The 21,985-nt window shown below is 42.7% G+C and overlaps 1 protein-coding gene across 4 annotated transcripts in view; it reads right to left on the bottom strand.

The window, feature by feature from the left end:
- Nap1l4 (nucleosome assembly protein 1 like 4) overlaps positions 1–21,471 on the bottom strand; it is a 39,999-nt gene extending 18,528 nt beyond the window's left edge. For 2 of the 4 annotated variants that reach the window (XM_003468336.5, XM_005003038.4), the window contains exons 1-8: positions 21,342–21,438; positions 13,562–13,592; positions 12,436–12,494; positions 9,776–9,875; positions 6,100–6,241; positions 5,846–5,932; positions 3,784–3,915; positions 2,391–2,462 (exon numbers count right to left, since the gene is read on the bottom strand). In XM_003468336.5, coding sequence (XP_003468384.2) covers positions 2,391–2,462; positions 3,784–3,915; positions 5,846–5,932; positions 6,100–6,241; positions 9,776–9,875; positions 12,436–12,494; positions 13,562–13,575 — 606 coding nt within the window. In that variant the 5' untranslated portion in view covers positions 13,576–13,592; positions 21,342–21,438. Of the gene's footprint in view, positions 1–2,390; positions 2,463–3,783; positions 3,916–5,845; positions 5,933–6,099; positions 6,242–9,775; positions 9,876–12,435; positions 12,495–13,561; positions 13,593–20,989; positions 21,146–21,341 lie in introns of those variants that run through there. The other 2 variants (XM_005003039.4, XM_005003040.4) reach the window with 2 other exon arrangements.
- Positions 21,472–21,985: the final 514 nt, after the last annotated feature.

The raw sequence follows: 21,985 nt of genomic DNA, 5'->3' as shown, positions 1-21,985 counted from the left end.
CTGCTTAACCACCTAACCACCAAGTGACGCAAGGGCACGGCTGCCTAACAGCCCAGTATACTGTCAATATGCTGATGAGGCCCAACCGCAGGAATTAAGAACAGGAACTCAGTCTTTTTTCCAGCAGAGTTATGGCTGTCATTTCGTCAGTCTTTGTGCTGAGAAGACAAGGACATAGGTCGCTGGTTACATAACACCTAGGTGGTCATAGCCAACTGACATGTGGCTCTGGGTAAAGGGCATATGATGGGCATTCTCTGTCACTGCAGCTTTGCTCTAGGTTATGGAATTATTTCAAACTACAAAATGAAAAAAAGACATGCTAAAAAGTAAGTATAAAAAAATACCACTGCCGGCCAGGGATTTTAGCTCCGCAGGGGCACAAGTGGCCTGGAGGTCCTAGAGGGTGGAACAGGAAGGGAACTTCACAGCCCCCTCCCCAGCCAGCCAGTATGCAGGCTGGAAGAAAAGAAACAACCTCCATCATGCAACTGGCTGAGATAACAGAAACAACCTAGTATTTGCATTGCCTGACTGACTTTGCAAGCCCAAAGCTGGTAGTCTGAGCAACTATTTAAAGGTTAACAATACTCAATATAGTAACTATTCTGAGTTTCCTACTGTCATATCACTGTTTTGTTTTATTGTTCTGTTTTATTCCCTTTACATATATATCACTAGCTAAAACATAAATGGAACCATTATAGGTTCTCTTAGCCATTCACCAACTCTGATCCAGTCCCAAAAGAAATCTAAACTAGGAAAATATTAGCAGTCTAAACACAGATTTGGTAGAAGTGTGTTGATCATAATGCAGTGATCAGAATGGGGAGGTTGTGGAATTATCTAGGGAATGTTGTGGAATATTTAGGGAACGTTAAGAAAACCACTTACTGCTGATGGCCACAGTCACAACTGCTTCCCCAGCGAGGCCTGTGTGACATGACCTGACACACATGCTAGGTGTAGATAGGCATTTGGCCTCTAGAAGGAGCAAACCAGGGATTGTTTTGTTTCTCTTTCTTAGATGCAATAACTCAAAAGGAAAAAGCCATGGAGAAATTCACTAAGCTGTGGAAAGTTATTTCTAGAAGGCAACTTGTGTAGTACTGTCTGTATTTGCCTGTGTTTTCTATATACTTTGTAGGTTTAAAGAGGAAAACAGGAGGAAATAGACAAGGTGATAGGCTACAGACCACTACAACAGACTCTAGTGAGATGAAAGACATGGTGGGTGGAGAAAGGAAAACAGACCCAGGAAACCATCAAACGGATGTTCAATAAGAAAAATGGAGAGAAGGAAAGACTTCAGGGAGGAAAAGGGAGCCAGCTGAGTTTAGATAAGGTCCTGCAGAGGGCCACGTGGACAGAAGGGCAGCCCTGTCCCATGAGCACGCTTTACTCTAGGCTCTGCACTCTGAGATACACAGGGAAGCAAGCAGGTCCCGGTCCCTGACTCCCAAGATCTCAAAGCCACAGCTACTTACACAGAGTATGCCTCCAAGACCTGAAACTGAAAGCTATCAGTCAGCCATGTGTCCCTAGAGTTCTCACAGCACTGGAATGGTACCTACCATACACAAGCAGGCTGTCGAGTTATGAACAATGCTCCCTCAGGGGAACAAGTAGGGCAAGACCTGTTACCAAGACTGACATAAGGGCTGGATGAGGTCAAGCTCATCTTCCTTTCCTAACTGCCAGGCATTAACTGTATTTATGTAATGATCATTCTGGAGAGATGTTACATGACATTATTTTTAGCCTAAACCCTAGATTACTTTCCTCAGTCTTTCTGGATTTCTGTGTAAGTGCTGCTCATACTTGCATAAAAACCTTCCCTATCCTTTTCTTTCTTTCTTTTTACTCTGAGATGAGTCTCACTGTGCTGTCCAGGCTGGTCTGGAAGTCATGGGCTCAGGTGATCCTCCTGCACCATCAGCCTCCTGAGTATGAGATTGTAAGTGCATGCCACTATACCTGGCCACTTTCAGTCCTCTTCAACTTTGTCCATTTCTATGTTACACATAAACCCCTACGAGACTTAGGCAAAGTGTTCCATTTCCACCTGATGAGGAAACATACCAACTAAGGGCCCAAGCCTGACCCAATAGGTCTAAGGACAGCCCAAAAGTTCAAGCCTGTTTGATTCCTGCACTGGCCACCACTCTGCTCCATGGCTTTGGGGTAGGACATGGTGTATGTTGTTACTTGTCCAACTGTCTAGCTCAGACTTCCAACCACAGTACTGAACAAGGCACAGAGAGCAGCAAGATATGAAGCCTGACTCCCAGTGAGCAGTCTCACTTGAAGCTTCCCAGTAGCAACAGTGTTTGCATTTCTTGCCCTGGCTCCAGGTCCCTTAGCTGACCAGGAGCTCAGCTAGTACTCACCATAGGCTGCCCAGGGTCTGAAAATTTCACTTTAATATCTTGCAGATGTTTCAAGATTGGCTCATCATATTCCTAATGAAAAAATAAACACCGATGGGTTTTAAGAAAATAATCCACATCTCATGTCAGCTATATATTCTCAGAAGTTGGAAAAAATCAGCCCTATTAAAATTCTGTTCTCGCCGGGGATTTAGCTCAGCGACATAAGCACCGTCCAAGCACATAGTCATGGGTTCAATCCCCGGTACCAAAAAAAAAAAAAAAAAAAAAAAAAAAAGACAAAAAACGAAATTCTGTTCTCATCAAGTGAAAACTTGTAAGACGCAACTCAAATTTATTTATAGACTAAGTGTCTTTGGATGGGTAATGATGTACAAAGAATCAGGCACCAATACTGGGGGATGTTTTTCTTAAGACAGGGTCTGGATACATATGTTGTTTAGGCTGGCCCTGAAATCACAATGTAGCCCAGGCTGGCCTTGAACTAGCGGCAACCCTCCTGCCTGAGCCTCCCAAGTGATGGAATTACAGGCATGCCCACCATACCCAGCCATTTCTCTTTGGCCCAGGACAATGATGACCATCAATGCCAACAACAGGGCAGCACTTCTGATACCTGCCCTTTTTCAGTAGGAGCAGCCTCACTGCTTTCCTGCAATCATGTCATACAGAGAACAGAAGTACTGCTATTCAAGACCACTGGCCCTCAGCACACTGGGGGACAAAGAGCCCAGAAATTAAGTGCTGCTGGCCTTCATGGTGCTTTCCCACCCGTGGCAATAAATTTCCCAAACCCTTCGCACAGTTACTCCCTCAAGAACACTCACAATGCATATCTGAAGTTCCACTTGCAAGAGCTTATGACTCCTGTATGTAACTGTATGCTTAAACTCAAGGCAACTGTCACTTCCAGAGTCCACAAGAGAAAACAAATTCTAAGACTTGTGGCCACACATCAGTGACAGGAGTGTCATCTATGACATGGAAACCTGGAGTAGTGAACATGTGTATGCTCAGACACAGTGCTGCTCCTCTCATCCGAAGGGACTCTTCCCCACGGCCCGACCTCAGGCTCCTTGATGCTCACACCCCAGGAAGACAGGACAGGGATGAACCTGAGAAGACTGCTAAGGATGAAGCGGGAGGCTTCTACAGGGGAGATAGGGTATTAGCTTAGGCTCTGGCTCATGCCAGCCCTGTCCCAAGAACTGCAGGACACTGGGAGCCCCTCCGGCCAAAACTGCTTCCTTAGGGACCAGGACAGCTGCCCAAGTGCCCACTCATAGAAAGTACCTTCACCATGTACCGAGGACTCTCAGACTTAGGGAAGGCAGTGGGAACGAAACCACCTTGCAGGACTGCCGGAAAGCCTCCCCAGCGGCAATCCACTCACCTGCACTAGCTCGCTGAGCATATCCACATTTCTAAAAATGGTAAACCAGAACTCGGGGATTCCTTTGGGATTTGGCTCTTCAGCTGCTGCTTCTTCTTTCTCTGCTACGACTACTTTACTTTTCATGTCTCCCTACAAAATACACATGCAAAATAAAAGTTATCACAAGAAATAAATTTTACAAATTGCTCAAGGGTTTAACGGAGAATCTAATTTCACAGCCCTGCACGAAGACCCTTCTTAGGGATGAGTCGGCACCTCCAAGCCACAGAGAAACAAGCACTGGAGGGAGGTGTGCCTCATGGTAAAATGTTGTATCAAGCAGAAAAAATTAAATAAATGGCAAAATGTCACCAGACTTGGAAAAAGCGGTCCAGTGCTGAATTGATGAGCTACCAGTCACAGGATGAGAATGAGAACTCTGCATCAGCCTACAGATGTGACTGCATCCAATTACTGCTCAAATGGAAAAATTCAGTTCAAGGACAAATGCACCTGACCTCTGTGCATGAAGCTCTGGGTTTTATTTCCAGCACCACAAAATTAAAACAAACAACAACAAAAAAAGCGTCACCATGGTAGCACAGGCCTGAGGCAGGAGAATCACCGTGAGTTTGAGGTGAACCTGGGCTACCTGGTGAGTTCAAGACTAGCCTGATTACAGAGTGAGATCTTGTCTCAAAAATACGACTTTGAGTTAAAGGTGGAGGAAAAAGTTTACCTTAAAAACATCTGCTACACCAGTACCTTCAACATTAAGAAATTCCTTTCTTGGATGCCCAGCTACCATGAGCTAGCCACTCTTATGTAGACACATGAGTGCTGTGGTAAACACTGGAACTGTGACCAGAGAGGTCACCTCGTGCTGTGGAGCCTCACCATAGCACAGTCCCAGGGTAAAGGCAAACGAGAGGAAGGCAGACACAGAGCCCTAACAGAACTTGGTGAATTCTGAATGCTTTATATTGTCTGTCACCCAGGGTTGGCTAGGATGAAATGGTCACCGCAGTGTTTTTTCAATTAGCAAAGGCAAACTTGTCTTGAACTTTAAGGAGTACCACATAGTAAAACTCATCCAGAGACAGTTTCAACTAGGCTAGGTTCCACCTATTTTTAAAAGGTCAAAAGCACATACAGCTACCAAAATTAACACATTTCAAAGCAAAAAACCCTGAAGCTAATGCTAGAGGATAAAAATTATAAAGTGAAGGTGACACTGGCAGAGGGTGTAGAGCTCAGTGGTAGAACACCTGCCTAACACTTGTGAGGCCTCAAGCATTCGTGAGGCTTCAGTTCAATCCCAAACACCAAAAATGAAGATTTTATAGGCCAATAAAGTTAATCTTGAGATTTCCCTGATGACTTCCGCTTTCTAAGGTTTACTAAGACCATCATTGGCACTCTAATTTATCCTGGCTCCTCAGACCCTGTATTCAGCATAGTGCTGCACCAGGAAGACTGAGAAGAGGCTGTGTCCCATTCACCACAGAACTGCAGCACCTTATCAGAAGCCATACAGTATCACCGAGGCTATGTGTGCTGTAATCCAATGGAAGAGGAGCTCCTACTACTGGGAGTGCTACTGTTTGAGAAGTGTTACCCTAATTAAATATCATTAAAAATGTTCATTTCTAACAACACAAGTTATATATTTTTACTCATCACCTTCATGCTGAGCTGCCTTCCCAGCTCTTTTTAAATTTGAGAGATCTTAGGGGCTGGGGATTTAGCTCAGCAGCATAAGTGCCTGCCTTGCAAGCAGGCAGTCGCGAGTTCGATCCCCGGTACCCATAAAAACGAAAAAGACAAAAAAAAAAAAAAAAAAAAAATTGAGAGGTCTTGCTACGTTGCTAGGTTTCCCGAGCAACAGGGCTTAAACTTGCCTCTCAGAGTGTTGGGATCACATGCATATGCTACCACCACACCTGGCTTATTCTCTTGACTCGTGTAGAGATTATGATACAATTAGTTTACTGAGGTTGACATTTGTGTTTTGTTATAATTTTTATTATACATCTAAATTTTTAAAGTTTTATGAAAGAATGAGGGGAAAAACTCTTACAGCCAGCTTTTCCTCCTCTTCATTTTCACTGTGCCACTCTGATTCTGCATCTGTTGGCTCCACATCACCAGTGATGAATTCTCTTCTCTGTATAAACACAGGAACCATTAGAATTTTAAGCTATTTGGAAACTCAAAGAGTTAAGATGGGTTTATAAATAATGTTTCTGAAAAGCTAAGTCCCAGGTAAACATGATGTCTCACGTAGAGACAGACAATAACACACTAAGCAAGAGAATCAACAGTGCTCCCCACCTTGTCGAACAGAGGTTGATACAATGCTGCATACTTTCTCTCCAGATCATGGACTTCTTCATAGAACTTGGCTTCTATGTGTGCGCACTTCACCTGAAGCTGCTTCAGTGCATTGATTCTCCTCTTGACTGCTTTGGGTAATCTAGAAGATTCAACAGGAAATAAAACATTCTTATGTCCACAAAATAAAGGGCATGCTTCTCATCTTTATTAAATTTAAGACAGGTTAACGCAGAATTAATACCCTTAATATGAAGAGCTCCTGAAAACCATTAAGAAAAAGGATAAACACCCAATAGAAAAGAGTGGGCTAAGGGAGGGGGAAGTTGAGAAGATGATTCACAAAAAAGGAACACAAACTTTCAAACAAGAATGAACAGTCTCAGTATCCCCAAACATGTAAATTTATGAACTGTCATCTTTCTCTTACCAAACTGGCAATCAGAAACTAACAAATACATAAACCAAAACAAAACACATAATTTTGAAGAGAACACCAAAGGCCTATGGCTTACTTTTTAAAGGGCTCATGAGGACCTTGAACATATTCTTTAGGTCCAGTAATCCTATTCTCCTGCTGAGAATTTATCTTAAGGAAATAACTCAAAACTTATATTGTAAGATCTACACTTGTATAATTATTATTATTATTATTATTATTAAAAATGAAAAACCCTAAACAATAACAAAATGACTAGGACCTGAAGATGGCCTGTCCATAATACTGCTGGTCTGGGGTTATCCAGTGCTATCTGAAAGTTCTCATGTGAACATAGAAAGAAGTGAACTTTCTCTTATAGTTAGATGAACTAAGAGTTTCTTTACCTTTCCATTTTGTTCTATATTTAAATTTTTGTTTTTATTTATGTGGACTAGTATAAATGAGAACTTTTTTTGGTACAGTCATGCAAAATAAAGAAATTCCTAGGCTTCATGACACTCCCAAATAATCATGCATTTTGATAATATTCATGACAACCAAGTCCTTAAGTGCACAACCAGTAGAACTAGTTAGGTACTTTCCTGATCCTGGAATGATCAATGTGGAACCAATTCTGTGCGTACAAAAACATCCCTTGCTGGGTATGGTGGCACATGCCTGTAATTCCAGCACTCCAGAGGCTGAGGCAGGAGGACTGCTATAAACTCAAGACCAGCTTGGGACACATGGTAAGTTTAAGGCCAGCCTAACTCAAAACAGTAAAACCAAATCTGTCCCACTTCCCTGCTTTCTCTTAGTGAATGCTACCCTACTGGTCGAGTTTCGAAAGCCGGAAACATCACTACTTCCAAAAATACAAGTAAAGCATCAAAAAATCTGAGAGGCACCACATGGCCTCTCTCATGGGCTTAACTCCCAGCATCCAACCAACCACAACTCATTAAGCAATCCCTAGAGAACCATTCCAGCGAAAAGCAAAATAAAACAAAAACAAATGTCCAGTGTTCTCTTCCATTATAACAGTCCTGGGGGTCATCAGCAAGTCCTCAGTGGGGTAACAATGCAGAAGCTGAGCCATTCTGTGGGGACACGCCCTGACCCGACAGCAGATAGGTGGCCAGGACTGGTTCACCCCTTTCACAGGAGGAGGTCAGGCAGCCTCTGCACAGAGCTGTGCTGGGATCCCAGGATGGGCATGGTATCACCATTACATTTTCACTGTGCAGATCAACAAAGACATAGACTCTTGTAAAAACCAAAGGTGTTAGTGTTGAAGGCTCATGCAGGCAATCTGGGGACTGCTTTTTTTTCTTTCTCCTTAACAGATAAAAGCTTGTCATAAAATTAAGGTCGTTAAGTGTCTCTTGACTACCCTTCTTGCTCTTCACAAAACTTCACATGTCTCAAGAAAAATAATAAATAATATAATACATTGCCAGTGTCCTAGGACTGCACTGAGTTCCACCAAACTCATCTGCAAAAGTGCTGCTTGTCCCCTTGCTCCACAGGGAAAACCAATAGGTGGTCATACAAGGACTAGTTCAGGCAATGTGTACAGATGTGATACACATATAAAAATTTCCCCTTTTTTGATACTAAGACTCAAACCCACAACCCTGTCCTTGCCAGGCAGTTGCTGCTGAATTACATCCCCGGCTCTCAGTGTGTAATTAGTATCATTCCATCCAGATTTGCACATAGCCTGAAAGTTAACTTCTGTGATAGAAGAAATGTCTCGTGGTTTCCTCTTCCTGTCCAGCCTCAATCCTCTGGATAGTGATAGTCTAGTACAGGACCCTCTTGCTGTCACTCTTTATAACTTTGTAAACTGAACTGACATCAGTTCAGGCTCCTATTTTTCAACCTTCTATCCTCGTGAGGGATTCTCTAGGTAGTATGCTATTAACTCCCAGACAACTTTCCATCCTAATTTAGCTTCTGCCCCCAACCTCCAGAAATCTTGGAAAGCTTTTAACTTGCTTTTTTCCCTACATTTCACCAATGAGGAATTCAGTAACAGCCTTTGTCACTGGGCATGATGGCACTCACTCGTAATCCCAGCATTGAGAGGATGAGGCAGGAGGATCACTACAAGCTCAAAGCCAGCCTAAACTACATAGTGAGATCCCATCTCAAAAATAAACAAACAAACAAACAAAACAGCTTTGCTTCCTTCAGTACACAGTCCACTAAGGCTATGGCTTCAGCTGCAGAGCCAGGGAGGCTACAGGAGGCCACGCTGCCACTGCAGCTTTGTGTGTACGAGAGAGCAGCCCAAAGTGCCTAAGCAGCTGGGCGGAATGGAGCAGCAGGGAGCCCAGCAAGTGCAAGACCCCAATGTGCAGGGAGTGGAACATGTAGCACAAACGGGAAGGCATCACATTGGTAACAGTGGAGGCAGAAAGTAGAGGTACAAAGGACCAAGGAGTTCTTTTAGTCAATTAGACCAGGTGACATTTATCTCCTGAGAGAGCACTTTGAGGGGAAGTAACAGAGCAGTGTCTGTAACAGTAATAAATGCAAATATTCTGACCCCTGCCTACTCCTCCCGTCACACCCAGCTCTAGCGGATCTATGAAGTCCTCTGAGCTGCCACCAGATGGCGCTGTGCACCACATGGGAGAGCTCTATCTGTCCACTGCTCTCCACCAGACAGACTGCCAGTGCAGGGCTGCCCCTCTCATTTTTAGATACCTGTGCTGGCTCTTTGCAGGCAACATCTGTGCAATGAAAAATATATTTTCCAAGTGGAATTATGTGCACCTGTAATTACAGCTACTCAGGACACTGAGGCAATATTACTCTAAGTTGAAATTGAGCTTAGGAAGCTTAATGAGACCAAATCTCAAAAAAAAGAGGACGATGGGGAGGAACAGATGTGATTCTATTAGACCACTTCCTTGAACTCCTGGGCTCAAGCCCCAGTATGCTGGGAGATGGGCTGGATAAAGTGCATTCCTGTAATCTCAGCACTCTTGGAGGCTGAGGCATGAGATCACAAATTCAATCCTAACCTGAAGAATTCAGCAACTTAACAAGACTCTTAACAAGGGCTAGGAATGTAACTCAAGTGTACAGTGCCTGGATTCAATCCTCAGTACTACAAGCAAACAAACAAACAAACAAGCTCCAAACAACAAAAGCATACTTATTCCTTATTCTGAAGCAATGAAAAGTGGTTTATTTGTCTTTTATTGCTCAATGTGGTTCATATCTAATCAGTAGTGTACTTACGTTTCAATGTAACTGGAAGGAGTGTGAGAGACATTGTCAAGGCGTTCCTGTAAAGCTGCCAGGACTTGTGGATTCTGCATCACCTGATCTGTGAGCTTTTCTATTAGGAGTCAGAAACAAGGCCAGAAATACTTTATAATATATCCTCGATAGATCAGCCAAGAAATTACTAACATGTATCTGCTTAGCTATTAATCTGTAAATATAGCAAGGAACTTCTTTAAAACATGTTTTGAAAACAGGTAAACTTTATTTTTTAAAAGTATTTAACAAAAAGAAAAGAAAAAAAAGCATTTAACAGTCTTTCGGGTGACTGGGAACACCTACAGAGGCCTGGTTCTGGCCTGTAGCTAAGTCTTGACCTCATGACTGAACACACACCTGCTAAACCCAGGCTGATTACCTATCCCCAGCCCAACCTCCACCGTGCTGTCCAGAAGCCAAGGAGAGGGATAAGCTCAGCTCTCCAAAGTAAAACCATTATGTGTTACCTTGTGCCTTTGTCTCTTCTCAGTCCAGGAAGGTCTCCTCACACTGTCTACACTGTACTTTCAGGTTTCTTTTGCTCATGTTGAACTGCCTATGATGGCCTTTTCCTCTGAAAACATCTTCCTCCAGGAAGCGGTCCCTGACCACCCTGCTCCTTAACAGTTCACACACCTTTGTACTAGACTTCTACTTAAATAGTCTGTATTTAGGTATGTTTCTCAAAAAACAAACAACACTAAGGACAGAAACTGTCACTCATGTGAAACAATGGAGTGAGCAATACCTACCTGATTCATAGCAGATTCTGAAGTGTCTGTCAAACAACTGCTCTTGTAATGACACAATACAGAAACTCAAACATAGAACCCTTCTCTTAGAGAACAGGCAGTAATATTTGGGAGCTCTGATATGATGCTGGTAAGCCAAATACCAAATAAGCACTCAATCTGAATACAACCACTGATATGAAACACTGTGTATGCCCACAGGTGCATCCATCAATGCATACAAAATATAATCTGTTAATTACTGCATGCAGATACGGGCTCTCTAGTTCCATCCTCTGAAAAACAGGGACTTAGCACCTACATTCTAGTTCCTAGTTATCATTCTTTACCAAAAGGAGTGAGTTCCTTTGGATAGCAGTGGATACTGGACTTGAGGCCAGCGAAGTTCAGATGAAATGGAACATCATACTGTACTACAAAGCCAGAGGTATCTAATACCTGATCGAGACAAGGATGTAATAGGCCAGTCTGAAAGGACCCCAGCAGCCTGAGCTGGACACACAACTGATAACACACTGAATAAAGTAAGCCCTCAATGACAGTAACAAGGGAGGGTGTGCTCTTCAGGAGGTATGTGCAACAGGACTGGTGGAGCTGGAAAGACATCCTTTTGCAACCAGGAACATCACGGAATCTAGGAGAGTATGAAGTGAGCACGAAGACATGAAGGACTGGGGGAGAGCCACACCTGCCCCAAAAGCTGCATATAAGGTCAAGAAGTCTGATGGATACCATCTTAACTGAGTTGTAAAACTCAGAATTCCGAGTAAAGGGCCAAGCTGACACCATGTGCCTCCTGGGGTACTATACTGCATCAACATACAGAAATGCCCACAAAAATCTACACTGTAGACATTCTAGGGAGCTGGCCCAGAATGAAAGTAAAAGTGGGGAGATGCAACCAGAACAAACAGATTTAACTAAGCACAATGCATGGTCACTGAATAGTCTTAGACTTGGGTGTGGGATGAAAAGAATTGCTGAGACAACCAGAGAAATATGAACATTAGATAATAGCACTGCATCAAGGTTAAGGTTGGCATTGTGGTTTTAAGTACCCATCCCATTTTGTAAGGAGATTTACACTGATTGTTTTAGGGGAAAATGACATATATGTAACTTGCTTACAAATAGTTGGGGGAGACAAATATATATTTCTTAATTAGCAAAAAAGTCTCACCTATGAATTTATGGACACAGTAACATATCTTGGATTTGCAGGGGAAAAGAACATTAGGGGAACAGATGAAGACTGCTTTTGTATTTTGATGCCCAAGCCAATTTAAGACAGGTACAAGGAGGTATACTAGTCTCCTTACTTTGCAGAGTCTGAATTTCCTATGTGTTTGGTCTGTCTTGACTGTCAATTTTGATTAGGAGACACCCAGACAGGTGACTACATTGTGTGAATGCTGAGCACATCAAAGTATTAACCCATTGATAAGTACACAGCTGGATGGGCCAGTAAGAGGTGAGACATAGCTGGAGAAGGAGGTCAATGGGAGTATGCTTTTCAAGGGTGTATGTTTCTTTGGCCCTTTCCCTCATCTCTGCTTCCTGGCTGTCATGAGGTAAGCTGTTTTCCTCTGGCATGCTGATTCTATCTTGGACTCAGTTAACCCTGAACCAAAACCTCCAAAATTACAGGCCAAAATAAACCTTTTAAACTGTGTATGTCAGGTATTTCGTCTCAGTGATGTGAGGTGATTAGAGCAGGTATTATAAAAACATTTCTTAAATGGGATACTGATTTTCATCCTTAACTCTTTGAAGGACTGAAATCACTTATTGATTTATTACTATTATAAATATTACAGAGAAAAGACTCCTTACCCTTTATGCAAACCCTCCAAATGCTAACAGTTTCATATTCAGAGAACTGACCTGTATTACTTGCATTTTTAGCAGCTTCCATAGAATCTGCAGGAACCCCATCTGAAAAACTAAGAGTTTAAAAGTATTATCATAAAGTTCCAAAGACAAAAGATAAGTGGATACTTTGCTTGTTTTTTCAATATACCTTAATAAGAAAGATTTCTCTATAGAGTGACCACTGATTTACCTCAAAGAGAACACTGACATGCTTGTCCAGTTACCTAAGAGAGACTTCCTGCCCTGCTCTGGAAAAAAACAAAAAACCTTACCACTCAGCACCCCCTTTTCAGCCTAAGGCATAGGCAGCCCTGATGGTTCTATCTGCAACACTTGCCAAGGCTGCTTTCTCTTTATTTCTATAATTTCTTTTCTCCTCAAATATTTCCTCCTAGCCTTCAAGCCAAACCCACCAACATGATACTATATGATCAGCTGCTCAGATGATCAACAAAGGCCAAGATGCCCAGAGCCCTGTGAAAGTCAGTCATGTAGCCTCCAAACACAACGGAGCGCCATAAAAACAGGTCTCAAGAGTGTTCATCAGGAAAGTGCTGGCATATCTTCTTTATGAAAAATCAACATCAAAGGAAAAGAACAGCCAATATTGAGCTTGCCCCATTCACACACAAAAAAATCTTTTCCTTGATCACTGATGGCTACCTCATTACTTATGTGTCTTATGTGTTACTTATGTGTTTCTACTCACCCCCCCCCACCCCCAGGGAGAAGGAGGGGTTAAAGCCTGGAGAGCAAAACCACTGTTTCCCATACAAAATCTGCAACCACAACATTTACCTCTGAGGCAAAAGCAACATTGTTACCAACTCATTTATAGACAAAATGGCCAGCAGCTACACCTTGAATGCACTTAACTTTTCCCAAGACAGCCTCCCCATGTAGTTCAGACTAGCCTTGAACTCACTGTGCAGCCCAGGCTGGCCTCAAACTCAGCAACTCTCCAACCTCACCCTCCTGAGTGCTGGAATTACAGGCATGTGCCCCATGCTGGCCAATATACTTAATTTTGATTCTAAAGTTCACTGAAATACAGCCTACTTCTGGCTTAACAACTACATTTTTTTTTTAAACCAACTACATTTTAAAACTCCAATACACAAAGTTCATTTCGGCTTACCTGTTATCTGCCATCTGAATGCTTTTATCCCCTAAAATTAAAAAAGTTACAATTATATTTGTGAAGAAAAACATCTACCTAGATATGCTCTTCACTGCTGATCATATGGAGGACAGAAATATACTAGAAGGAGTAGGATGGAGCTTTCTGGGGTAAAGAAAAAGTCCCAGGTCTTGCCTGATATTACCTGTGTACACACAGTTACCACAACTGTGTTACCACACCTATGACCTGTATCATTTAATTTTACTCATAAAATTTTTCTCTATCAGCTCTAAAATCACCATATTTTTTTAAAACACCAGACTTCACAATAACAGTTCTAATTTGTCTTACCACTATCATAAATTTAGCAGCAGAACGTTTAGTAATGCTACTCTGGTTATTTTAGAGCAGTTCAAAGCAGTCACTGTTTATATTATTTCCCAAACTAACTCAGGAGTTGATACTCTACTTTTATGTGCTTATTTTGTATCTTTTATTACCTCTATGCTGAAGATGTACGCTAGCTACTGTTAAGAAACATTATGTAATACACTCAGTATGATCCCACTGTTACAAGACATTTTAAACATGATTATTTCTGGTGGTGAAATCAGGCGACTTTCTACATATGAATAGTAAAGATGGATTCTAGAGTGCTTTAAAAAAAAAGTATCATTATTTAATTAGGTTCTCAGTGCTTTCTTAATGAAAGAGCTTGACAACCCCAAATTTAAAACCTTGATCTCAACATATTCCAGATAATACCTAAATGCACTGCTTAAAAGGGCCCTCCATGTGCAATGAATCTGAGGTGGGTTAAGAAGTTCTTTACACTTAGCAGGAGAAACACTACAGTGCTTTTCTGAAGATTGTTGTTCCAGCTGAAGCCTGGCTACTAGTGTCTCATTCCTAGGGGTCTAAGCAAAATCCAAATCAGTCACCCACAAAGCTTCAAGGAAATACAGAACAAGAAACTTGTATTTGTGAAAAATAGCTCCAATTAGAATTTATGATCCATGAGTTGGGTGTGGTAGCACACATCTGCAAATCTAGCACTTGGGAGGCTGAAGTAGAACAATCTTCCGTTTTTTGTTTTGTTTTTGGTCTTTTTGAGGGAGGGTCTCACACTGAACTTCAGTTCAGGCTGCCTTGAACTCACTTTGTAAGCCGGGCTGCTCTCGAACTTGCTACAATCCTCCTCAATCAACCTCCCAAGTGCTGGGATTATAGGTGAGCGCTACCAAACCCAGCTTGAAGTAGAAGAATCAAGAGTGTTGGGCCAGACTGTACTATATGGCAAGACCTTCCCCTTACCCCTATAAAACATACCAAAAGGAGACAACAATACAGGTGTAATTTACAATCATTTTGTATTTAAGTCAAGTGCATTTTCTTTTGCATTACTTTTTGCTTCAAAATATGCAAAAATGGGCCAGGGATATAGTTTAGCAGCACAGCGCCTATCTGCCAAGTGGGAGGTCCTGAGTTAGATTCCCAGTACAAAAACAAGTACAACAGAAGTATTATATTGTCTTTTTTATAATTATTTTAAGGAACTGCAAAAAAAAAAAAAAAAAAGAAAAAAAAAAAAAAGAAAAGAAAAGAAAAAAAGCAACAAACCCTGCCATAACTAGCCATTCCCATACCACCAAACCTAGCACCATCTCAGTGAGGTTTTTAAAATTCTCCAACTGTAAACAAATATTAATTTATTTAAAAAATAAAAACCTTCCAAGGTCCCATCACTTTCTACAGGGTCCAAATTCATTCCACAGACTCCAAGTTCCTACACGCTCTAGACTGCCCACCTCACCACCCTTACTTCTAACTCATGTTCCTCCTCCTGTCCATCTGCTGCAACCATAGGTGTGCTTTTCCCCCTCACAATATAAATGCAAGTGGTGAGATGTGTAGATCTGCATAATAACTACATTTGATAAAATTCCAAGAGTGAACACACCAGTTACCATTTGGGAAATACTGAGGTGAGTTTTTTATGACACACTTTTGGGGGTGGTCTCTATGAATACTGTAGTTTAATAAGGCTTTCCACTCTTCAGTTACTCTTTCATTTATATGGCAACAGTAAAAACACCACAGTAGCATTTCTTGGTCAGAGTATGAATGGATCCGGATACATACTAGCAAACTGGTTTCATACTTGTATCACTGACACTTTGGATACAAAATTGCACCTTCCCTAGACTACTGGTAAGTACAAGGTCCTGAGTGTGATTCCCAGTACCAAAAAAAAAAAAAAAAAAAATCACGAAGCTGAGAGTCCCAGTTCAATGTCACATAGCTAGCAAGATGTGAAATTGGGTTTCAAATTCAGATTCTTCTAACATCTCTCTACTGCCACTAACCATTTCCCTCCTTGCTACTTCTCCCTGTTCAAAGATTCTGCTACTGCCTCGGTCAGGGTTGTTTGGTCACAGTCCTAATAAGTTCAGTGTGTCTAAAAAGAATGAAATTGGGTATGGCAGTATATACTATATACTTGCATCCCAGCTGTTTAGAAAGCTGAAACAGGAGGATAGTGAATTCAAAACCAGCCTGAACAACTTTACAAGAATTTGCTTTAAAACTTAAAAATTGCAAAGAAAGACAGAGATAGATGGTAGAGGGACAGGATGGTGAGGGGACAGGGAAGGGAGAGGAAGGGGAGGCAGGCAGGCAAGCATGGTGCAGTCTGTAATCTCAGCATTGTGGGAGGCTGAGGGAGACCACGAATCAATCCTTGTCTGGGGCTGGTGCCCAATGCCAGAGACAGGGCTTAACACCCTAGTATCAAAATAAACAAATTATACATGAGTGAGTGAAGCCTTTGCCTTTCTATCCTGTTCACTGTGCAGCCCCGGAATGCGTAACAGTTCCTGCATAGTAAGTGTTCTGAATGCACAAACACCCTGCCTCCAGACATAGGCCAAACAGATTCACCCTTCCCTGTGACGCCTAGACTCCTCCACTGCTCATTTCATTTTCATCTGTGTGAAGGCATGTGCTGTGTAACACTGTGTTTTGTGACTTAGTAACAACAGTTAAGTAAAAATTGATGTAATGATCACAACAACAACAATGACAATGTGCTTAAACAAAGAAAAGACAGAGAAACAAAATGAATTTAAACAGTGGAAAGGAAAATAATTTTGAGGATGAAAAACCAACAAATCAACACAGAACTCAATTGCCAGGACGAAGCATTCATCATGAACAATCTGATTTTGATCTAGGCTTGAACTTCTGCTGACCCAACTTCCTATCGCCTCTGTACCTCGGTTCCATTTTATAAACTACAAGTGGCATCCACGTGAGCAGCAGTGGAGGCCACCAAGTGCCTGGCACACAACTACACAACATCAGGCCTCTCTACTTCTTTCCTACAATACACACAGGCTACTCTACCTATTCTCTGAAGCCACTGCTTCATACAAAGAAAAATAATACAGAGTGACAACACATTACAAATAAGACAGAGCTTAAACAGTCAGATTTGACCACCACAAATTATTTATCATTGTTTATCAATCTCTAACACTGTTTAGACAGTGATAAAGAATTATGAAATTTGCAAATTTGAGAAAAACAAACACGTATTTGTTTTAAATACTGGAATGCCAAGTTCAGTGTCAGTTTCATGGAGACACAGTCCTAAGCCTTGTCAGGAAGACTGCCTACTTCTACAAGGAATCAAGAAGCTGGGCCTGGTGGTATACGCCTCTAATAATCTCAGTATTCAGGAGGCTGAGACGAGATGGCTAGGAGTTCAAGGCCAGCCTCAACCACACAGATGCTGTCTCAACCAAAATCAAACCCTAAACAAAGCAACAAAACAGGAATCAAAAGATCTACAAGTCTACAACCCAGTGGTTAGTTAATAACAACATATTGTTTGCGTGAGAATCATTCAGAGGAAAGGAAGTGTCCTCAACACCCAAAATTTGGTGTGTGACACAATGTTTACATTAATTGGCTTGGTTTAGTCATTCCTCATTTAATTTTACTTCAAAACATCGTGTGGGGGGAGGGGCAGTGATGTATGCCTTTAATTCTAGTTACTAGGAGGCTGAAACAGGAGAATGGCAAATTTGAGGCTGTGTTCAAAGTAAAATTCTGAAAAGGTTGGGGATGTGATCTGGTGGTAGAGTGCTAGCAGGCCCAAGGCCTCGGGTTCAATTCCCAGTACTGTAAGTAAACAGATAAGTAAATAAATAATACCACGTATCATAAATAATCAGGAGGGGAGGCTGAGACAGGAGGATCGCCACAAATTCATGGTCAGCCTGAGCTACATAACAAGATCCTGCCACAAAAAAAAAAAAAAAAAACCTGACCGTATACTTAACAAAGAGGAAATTTAAGACCACACAGCAAACAGTCAAGATCAAAAGGTAAAGTATGCAAAGCCATCTTTTGTAGTTTTCATACAAAAACACAGTGCCGCTCCTTTTATTAAATACTCACAAAACGCAAAGGCAAACCTACAGTCTTCCTCTTTAGTGGGAAGGATGGAAAAACCAAGGATTGCTAGATGAAAACAAACCTGTATCACCACAAACATTTCTCGAAAATGTCTTTAACATGCACAAACCACTAGCCAATAAGCATTGAACTATATATGCTCAGAGACAAATCTCCCAATTCAAGCTCAAGGAGGCTTGAATTTGCTAACCAGAAGGTACCATGCATAGCAAGCTAAGGAACCGCAATTCTGCACCAGCTACTTCTCATCACTGAAGTGGTAAAAGAGTCAAACCAGAATCAGCTTTTGTTCTATATACCTAAACCACACTGCTTTTTTTCTTTTTGTGGCTGAACCCAGAGTGCTGACATTCAGCTACAGGACATTTCTAGCCCTTTTCAAATTTTGAAATGAGGTCGAAGTTGTCCAGGCTGGGCTTGACTTTACAACCCTCTTGACTAGTCTCCCAAAGTACTAGGATTATAAACATGAGCCACCATGGCAGGCTAACCTACACGGCTCTTTTCTTCTGAGATAGGACCTTGCTAAATTGCCCAGGCAAGCCTTGAACTTGGTATTCTTCTGCCTCCACCTCTGGATTTTCTGGGATTACAGGCAAATGCCAACTTCCTTTTAAACAAAAAAGTACTCCTTGGCCAACAAGCCTGGACTAAACTCTCAACAAGCTCATTGTTGCTGGCTTATTTTCAAGCACAGGCCACCACTGAAAGGACTGGATCCAGACAGCATCCTTTTGCGGCACTGCAACTGATGCCCTTAGGCCTTCAGGAATTTAAATGAGTCTTGCTTGAAATATTTTTTTTTCTCCCCCAAATTTTTCGGTTCTTGGGCAAAATTTCTGGAAGAAAAATGCAAAATTCCCGAAACAGGTTTTAAACTGCACAAACAAAAGGAAAAGGAAAGTACCTCTAAAAATAAGCAATCTAGTCAGCTTGATCACAGGTACCTGAATGCACCTCAGTATTCCAGGAGGCTGAGGCAGGGAAGATGATGGGTTCAAACTTACCCTGTGCAACTTAAAGACTGTCTAAGAAAAAAAAAATTTTTTTCAAAATTCCACAGATAAGTCTGATCATCTAAATGGCCATTCAGAAAGCCATTATATCCTGCGCGTTTGAAGAAAAAATCCTAAAATATAATATATCCTTTTTGGAAATCAAGTAAATCAAGGTTATCAAATTGATGAATAATAATAAAATCGACTACTGCAAAGAATTCAACCAATTCCTCCAATAACTACTCAAATTCACTTTGAAAAAACAGTACAGGATTCAAAGCTAATAAAACAAAATCTAAAAATGGTACAAACAGGAGATGTCCAAGTCCAAAATACTGATCAGTAAAAAACACTGCAAGTGATACATAATAACAGCTATCTAAGACAGCAGTAAAATGTTTCAATGATCCATGAAATCATGGGGAGCACTTAACATTCTGCAGGATAAAGGGATTATAAAATGAAAAGAACATCTAACTGAAGCCTTCAAAAGCAAAAGTTCAGTTAGGCTCAGTGCAATAAACACAATGTAATTTCCCATTAAAATCTTTTTTTTGAGACAGGGTCTTGCTATGTAGTCTTGGCTGACTTTGAACTCAGTTTGTAACCCAGGCTGGCCTCGAACCCAAGGGGAATCCTGCCGCCTCAGCTCCCTGAGTGAGTGCTGGGTTTGTAGGACAGGGGTGCCCCACCATGCCCAATCATTAAAAGTTTTCATTCTCTCCAAAGCAGCAGAAAATAAAATTTAGACAAAATTAAAACTGTAAGGGTTTTAACCCAAGTCATGTTGCTTTGGATAACTCATTATACTATCAACAACAAAGAGCCTTAGTTTTCCCAGCAGTGAAATGGGAAGCTATACAAATTGAGGATTCGTATCCCTAAAACCTTAAACACTCCAAAATTTGTGAATTTTTTGAGCTCTGTATGCCTGTCAGATTTTGAATTTCCAGATTAGATAAGTTCATTTGGTACACCTATGTAAATATTTCAAAATTTGAAAAACTCTAAAATCTGAAATATCTTAGGTCTCAAGCATTTCAGGTTAAGAGGTAGCTACTTAAACCGCAGTGTCTCACAGATTTTATATGTAATGAGTTGATACATGCAGAAAGCTGAGGAGCCCCTCGTGAGTAGGAAGCAGTTAGTCATCGACAAGTACAGGTACTACTCCACAAAAGCAGTAACTTCAAAAATACTGAAATTAAACTTTTAAGGGCCAACTACTTAATCTCCATACTTGGACATTTTTAATGCAAGACAATTACCACAGGCTGGTTTTCATACCATTTATCTATTTGCAGGAATACGGAGGACTTGTTTCAAAAGGTAAGACAGTACAGTACATATCCGAAAAGGCAGAGATCTACCCCAAGGATTCCTCTGAGAAAGCAGAGATGCTCAAGAACCCGCAAAGACCCCAACAAACGATCATATACGCTAGGGCCTTAAAAGTCTAATATTGAAATCTGTATTACTAGACACTAAGCATGGTCTGTCGCCTAATCAGGCTTAGATAGAGAACCGTGTACGCTAGAAAGTCTTATCGTGACCGGGCAATGCTCTGCTAGGACCAACAAGCCTTCAGAAAAGAAGGGAGGGTTTAGGTAAATACCAAGAAGCTCTATCAGCAAAAACACACAAACGGGACTCCGATCTCATAAACTGCGAGAAATGCCAGTGACTTTCCCACCCGTAACAAGTGCGGACCGCTAAACTCTCCCATCTATCCTGAAAGATGGTTTTTAACAGTAAAACTAGCTTGAGGCCCACCTAGCCTGGGTAAAGTCCCCCCAGACCATCACTCCAGGACCCCTTAATCCAAGCCCTTTGCCTTGGAAGTCCGCGGGGCTTCGCGCTCTGGCTACACTAAGGACTTTTCTCCCTCTTCCATCCCGACTTTTGAAGCCGAAGCCCACCGTCACCCGTCGCCCGCGGGGGCTCACGACGCGTCAGGACCCACCGTCCCGTTCGTTCGGTTCAAGCGCTCCGCGCGGCGGGAGCCACAGCGTCCAGCTCCACGTGCGCGCGGGAGGACGGCGAGGAGACCGCGGCGCGAACAAAGCGCGGCTGACCTTCAGCCGGGGGCGGGGCGGGCGGAGGGAAAGGGAGGGGACGCCGCCCGCCACAGCCGCCGCCGCCCGCGGCCCAGCCCGCCGCCACCCGCTGAGGCCGCTGCCCCGCCTCTATGGGTGCCCCGGCCTATCAGGCCCCAGACAGCTCCCAGGAGCCCGTCCGATCTCTCCTCCCGCCCAGCCCCTTCTCGACTCGCTAGCCCAGTGCGCCGTTAGCCGCTGGCACCGCGCGTCCCGCACCTCGCGCCTCCTGCAGCAGTAGCAGCCGTACCTCCGCTAGCTCCGGGGCTGCGCCTCTGTGGTCGCCAACAACGCTGCCTCCCACTGGCTGAGCCTCCTAGCTCCACCCTCCACGAGCAAGACGCGTTGCGATTGGGCGAGCGTGGCGCAAGTCAACTACTCTTCGGCGCCGCGGTCATCGTCCAATCAGCGGCCACCGGAGTGTCCACCGCGCAGCGCTCTTCTCTGGAAGCGGTTTGTAAATTATTGTAATGTTGCGGTCAGCTGCAGTGGACGCGTCCCGCGCCTCTTTAAAGGGGCGTGTGCTGCGCGGCATGGCTCGCCCTGGCTCGGCACGCGGAGATACATAGCATCCTCTGATTGCTCCGCGGCTCTTACAATTTGCAACTTTGTTGCGTTTGGGTAGCAGTTTCCCGGTGTGGGACAGAGCCGCAAAACTTGCACCTTGACTTTGCCGCAGCCGGGGCGAAATCTGCTTCGAACCTGAAACCTCCCGTACTTTATCCTAAATCACTACTTCTTCAACATGCACCCGAAGGCCCTCCACCCGGCCTTTTCCACTCTCCATAATGTGCCTCAGGACTCGCTCTCTCATGGTCCAGATACTGTCCAGACTCGTGGAAAACTGCCTCTCTGGTTTTGCC

This window comes from Cavia porcellus, unplaced genomic scaffold (assembly GCF_034190915.1).
Source record: "Cavia porcellus strain 051 isolate PalLab524CR breed Dunkin Hartley unplaced genomic scaffold, mCavPor4.1 scaffold_17, whole genome shotgun sequence".
Lineage (NCBI taxonomy): Eukaryota > Metazoa > Chordata > Mammalia > Rodentia > Caviidae > Cavia > Cavia porcellus.
This window is presented reverse-complemented; position numbering and strand designations above follow the sequence as displayed.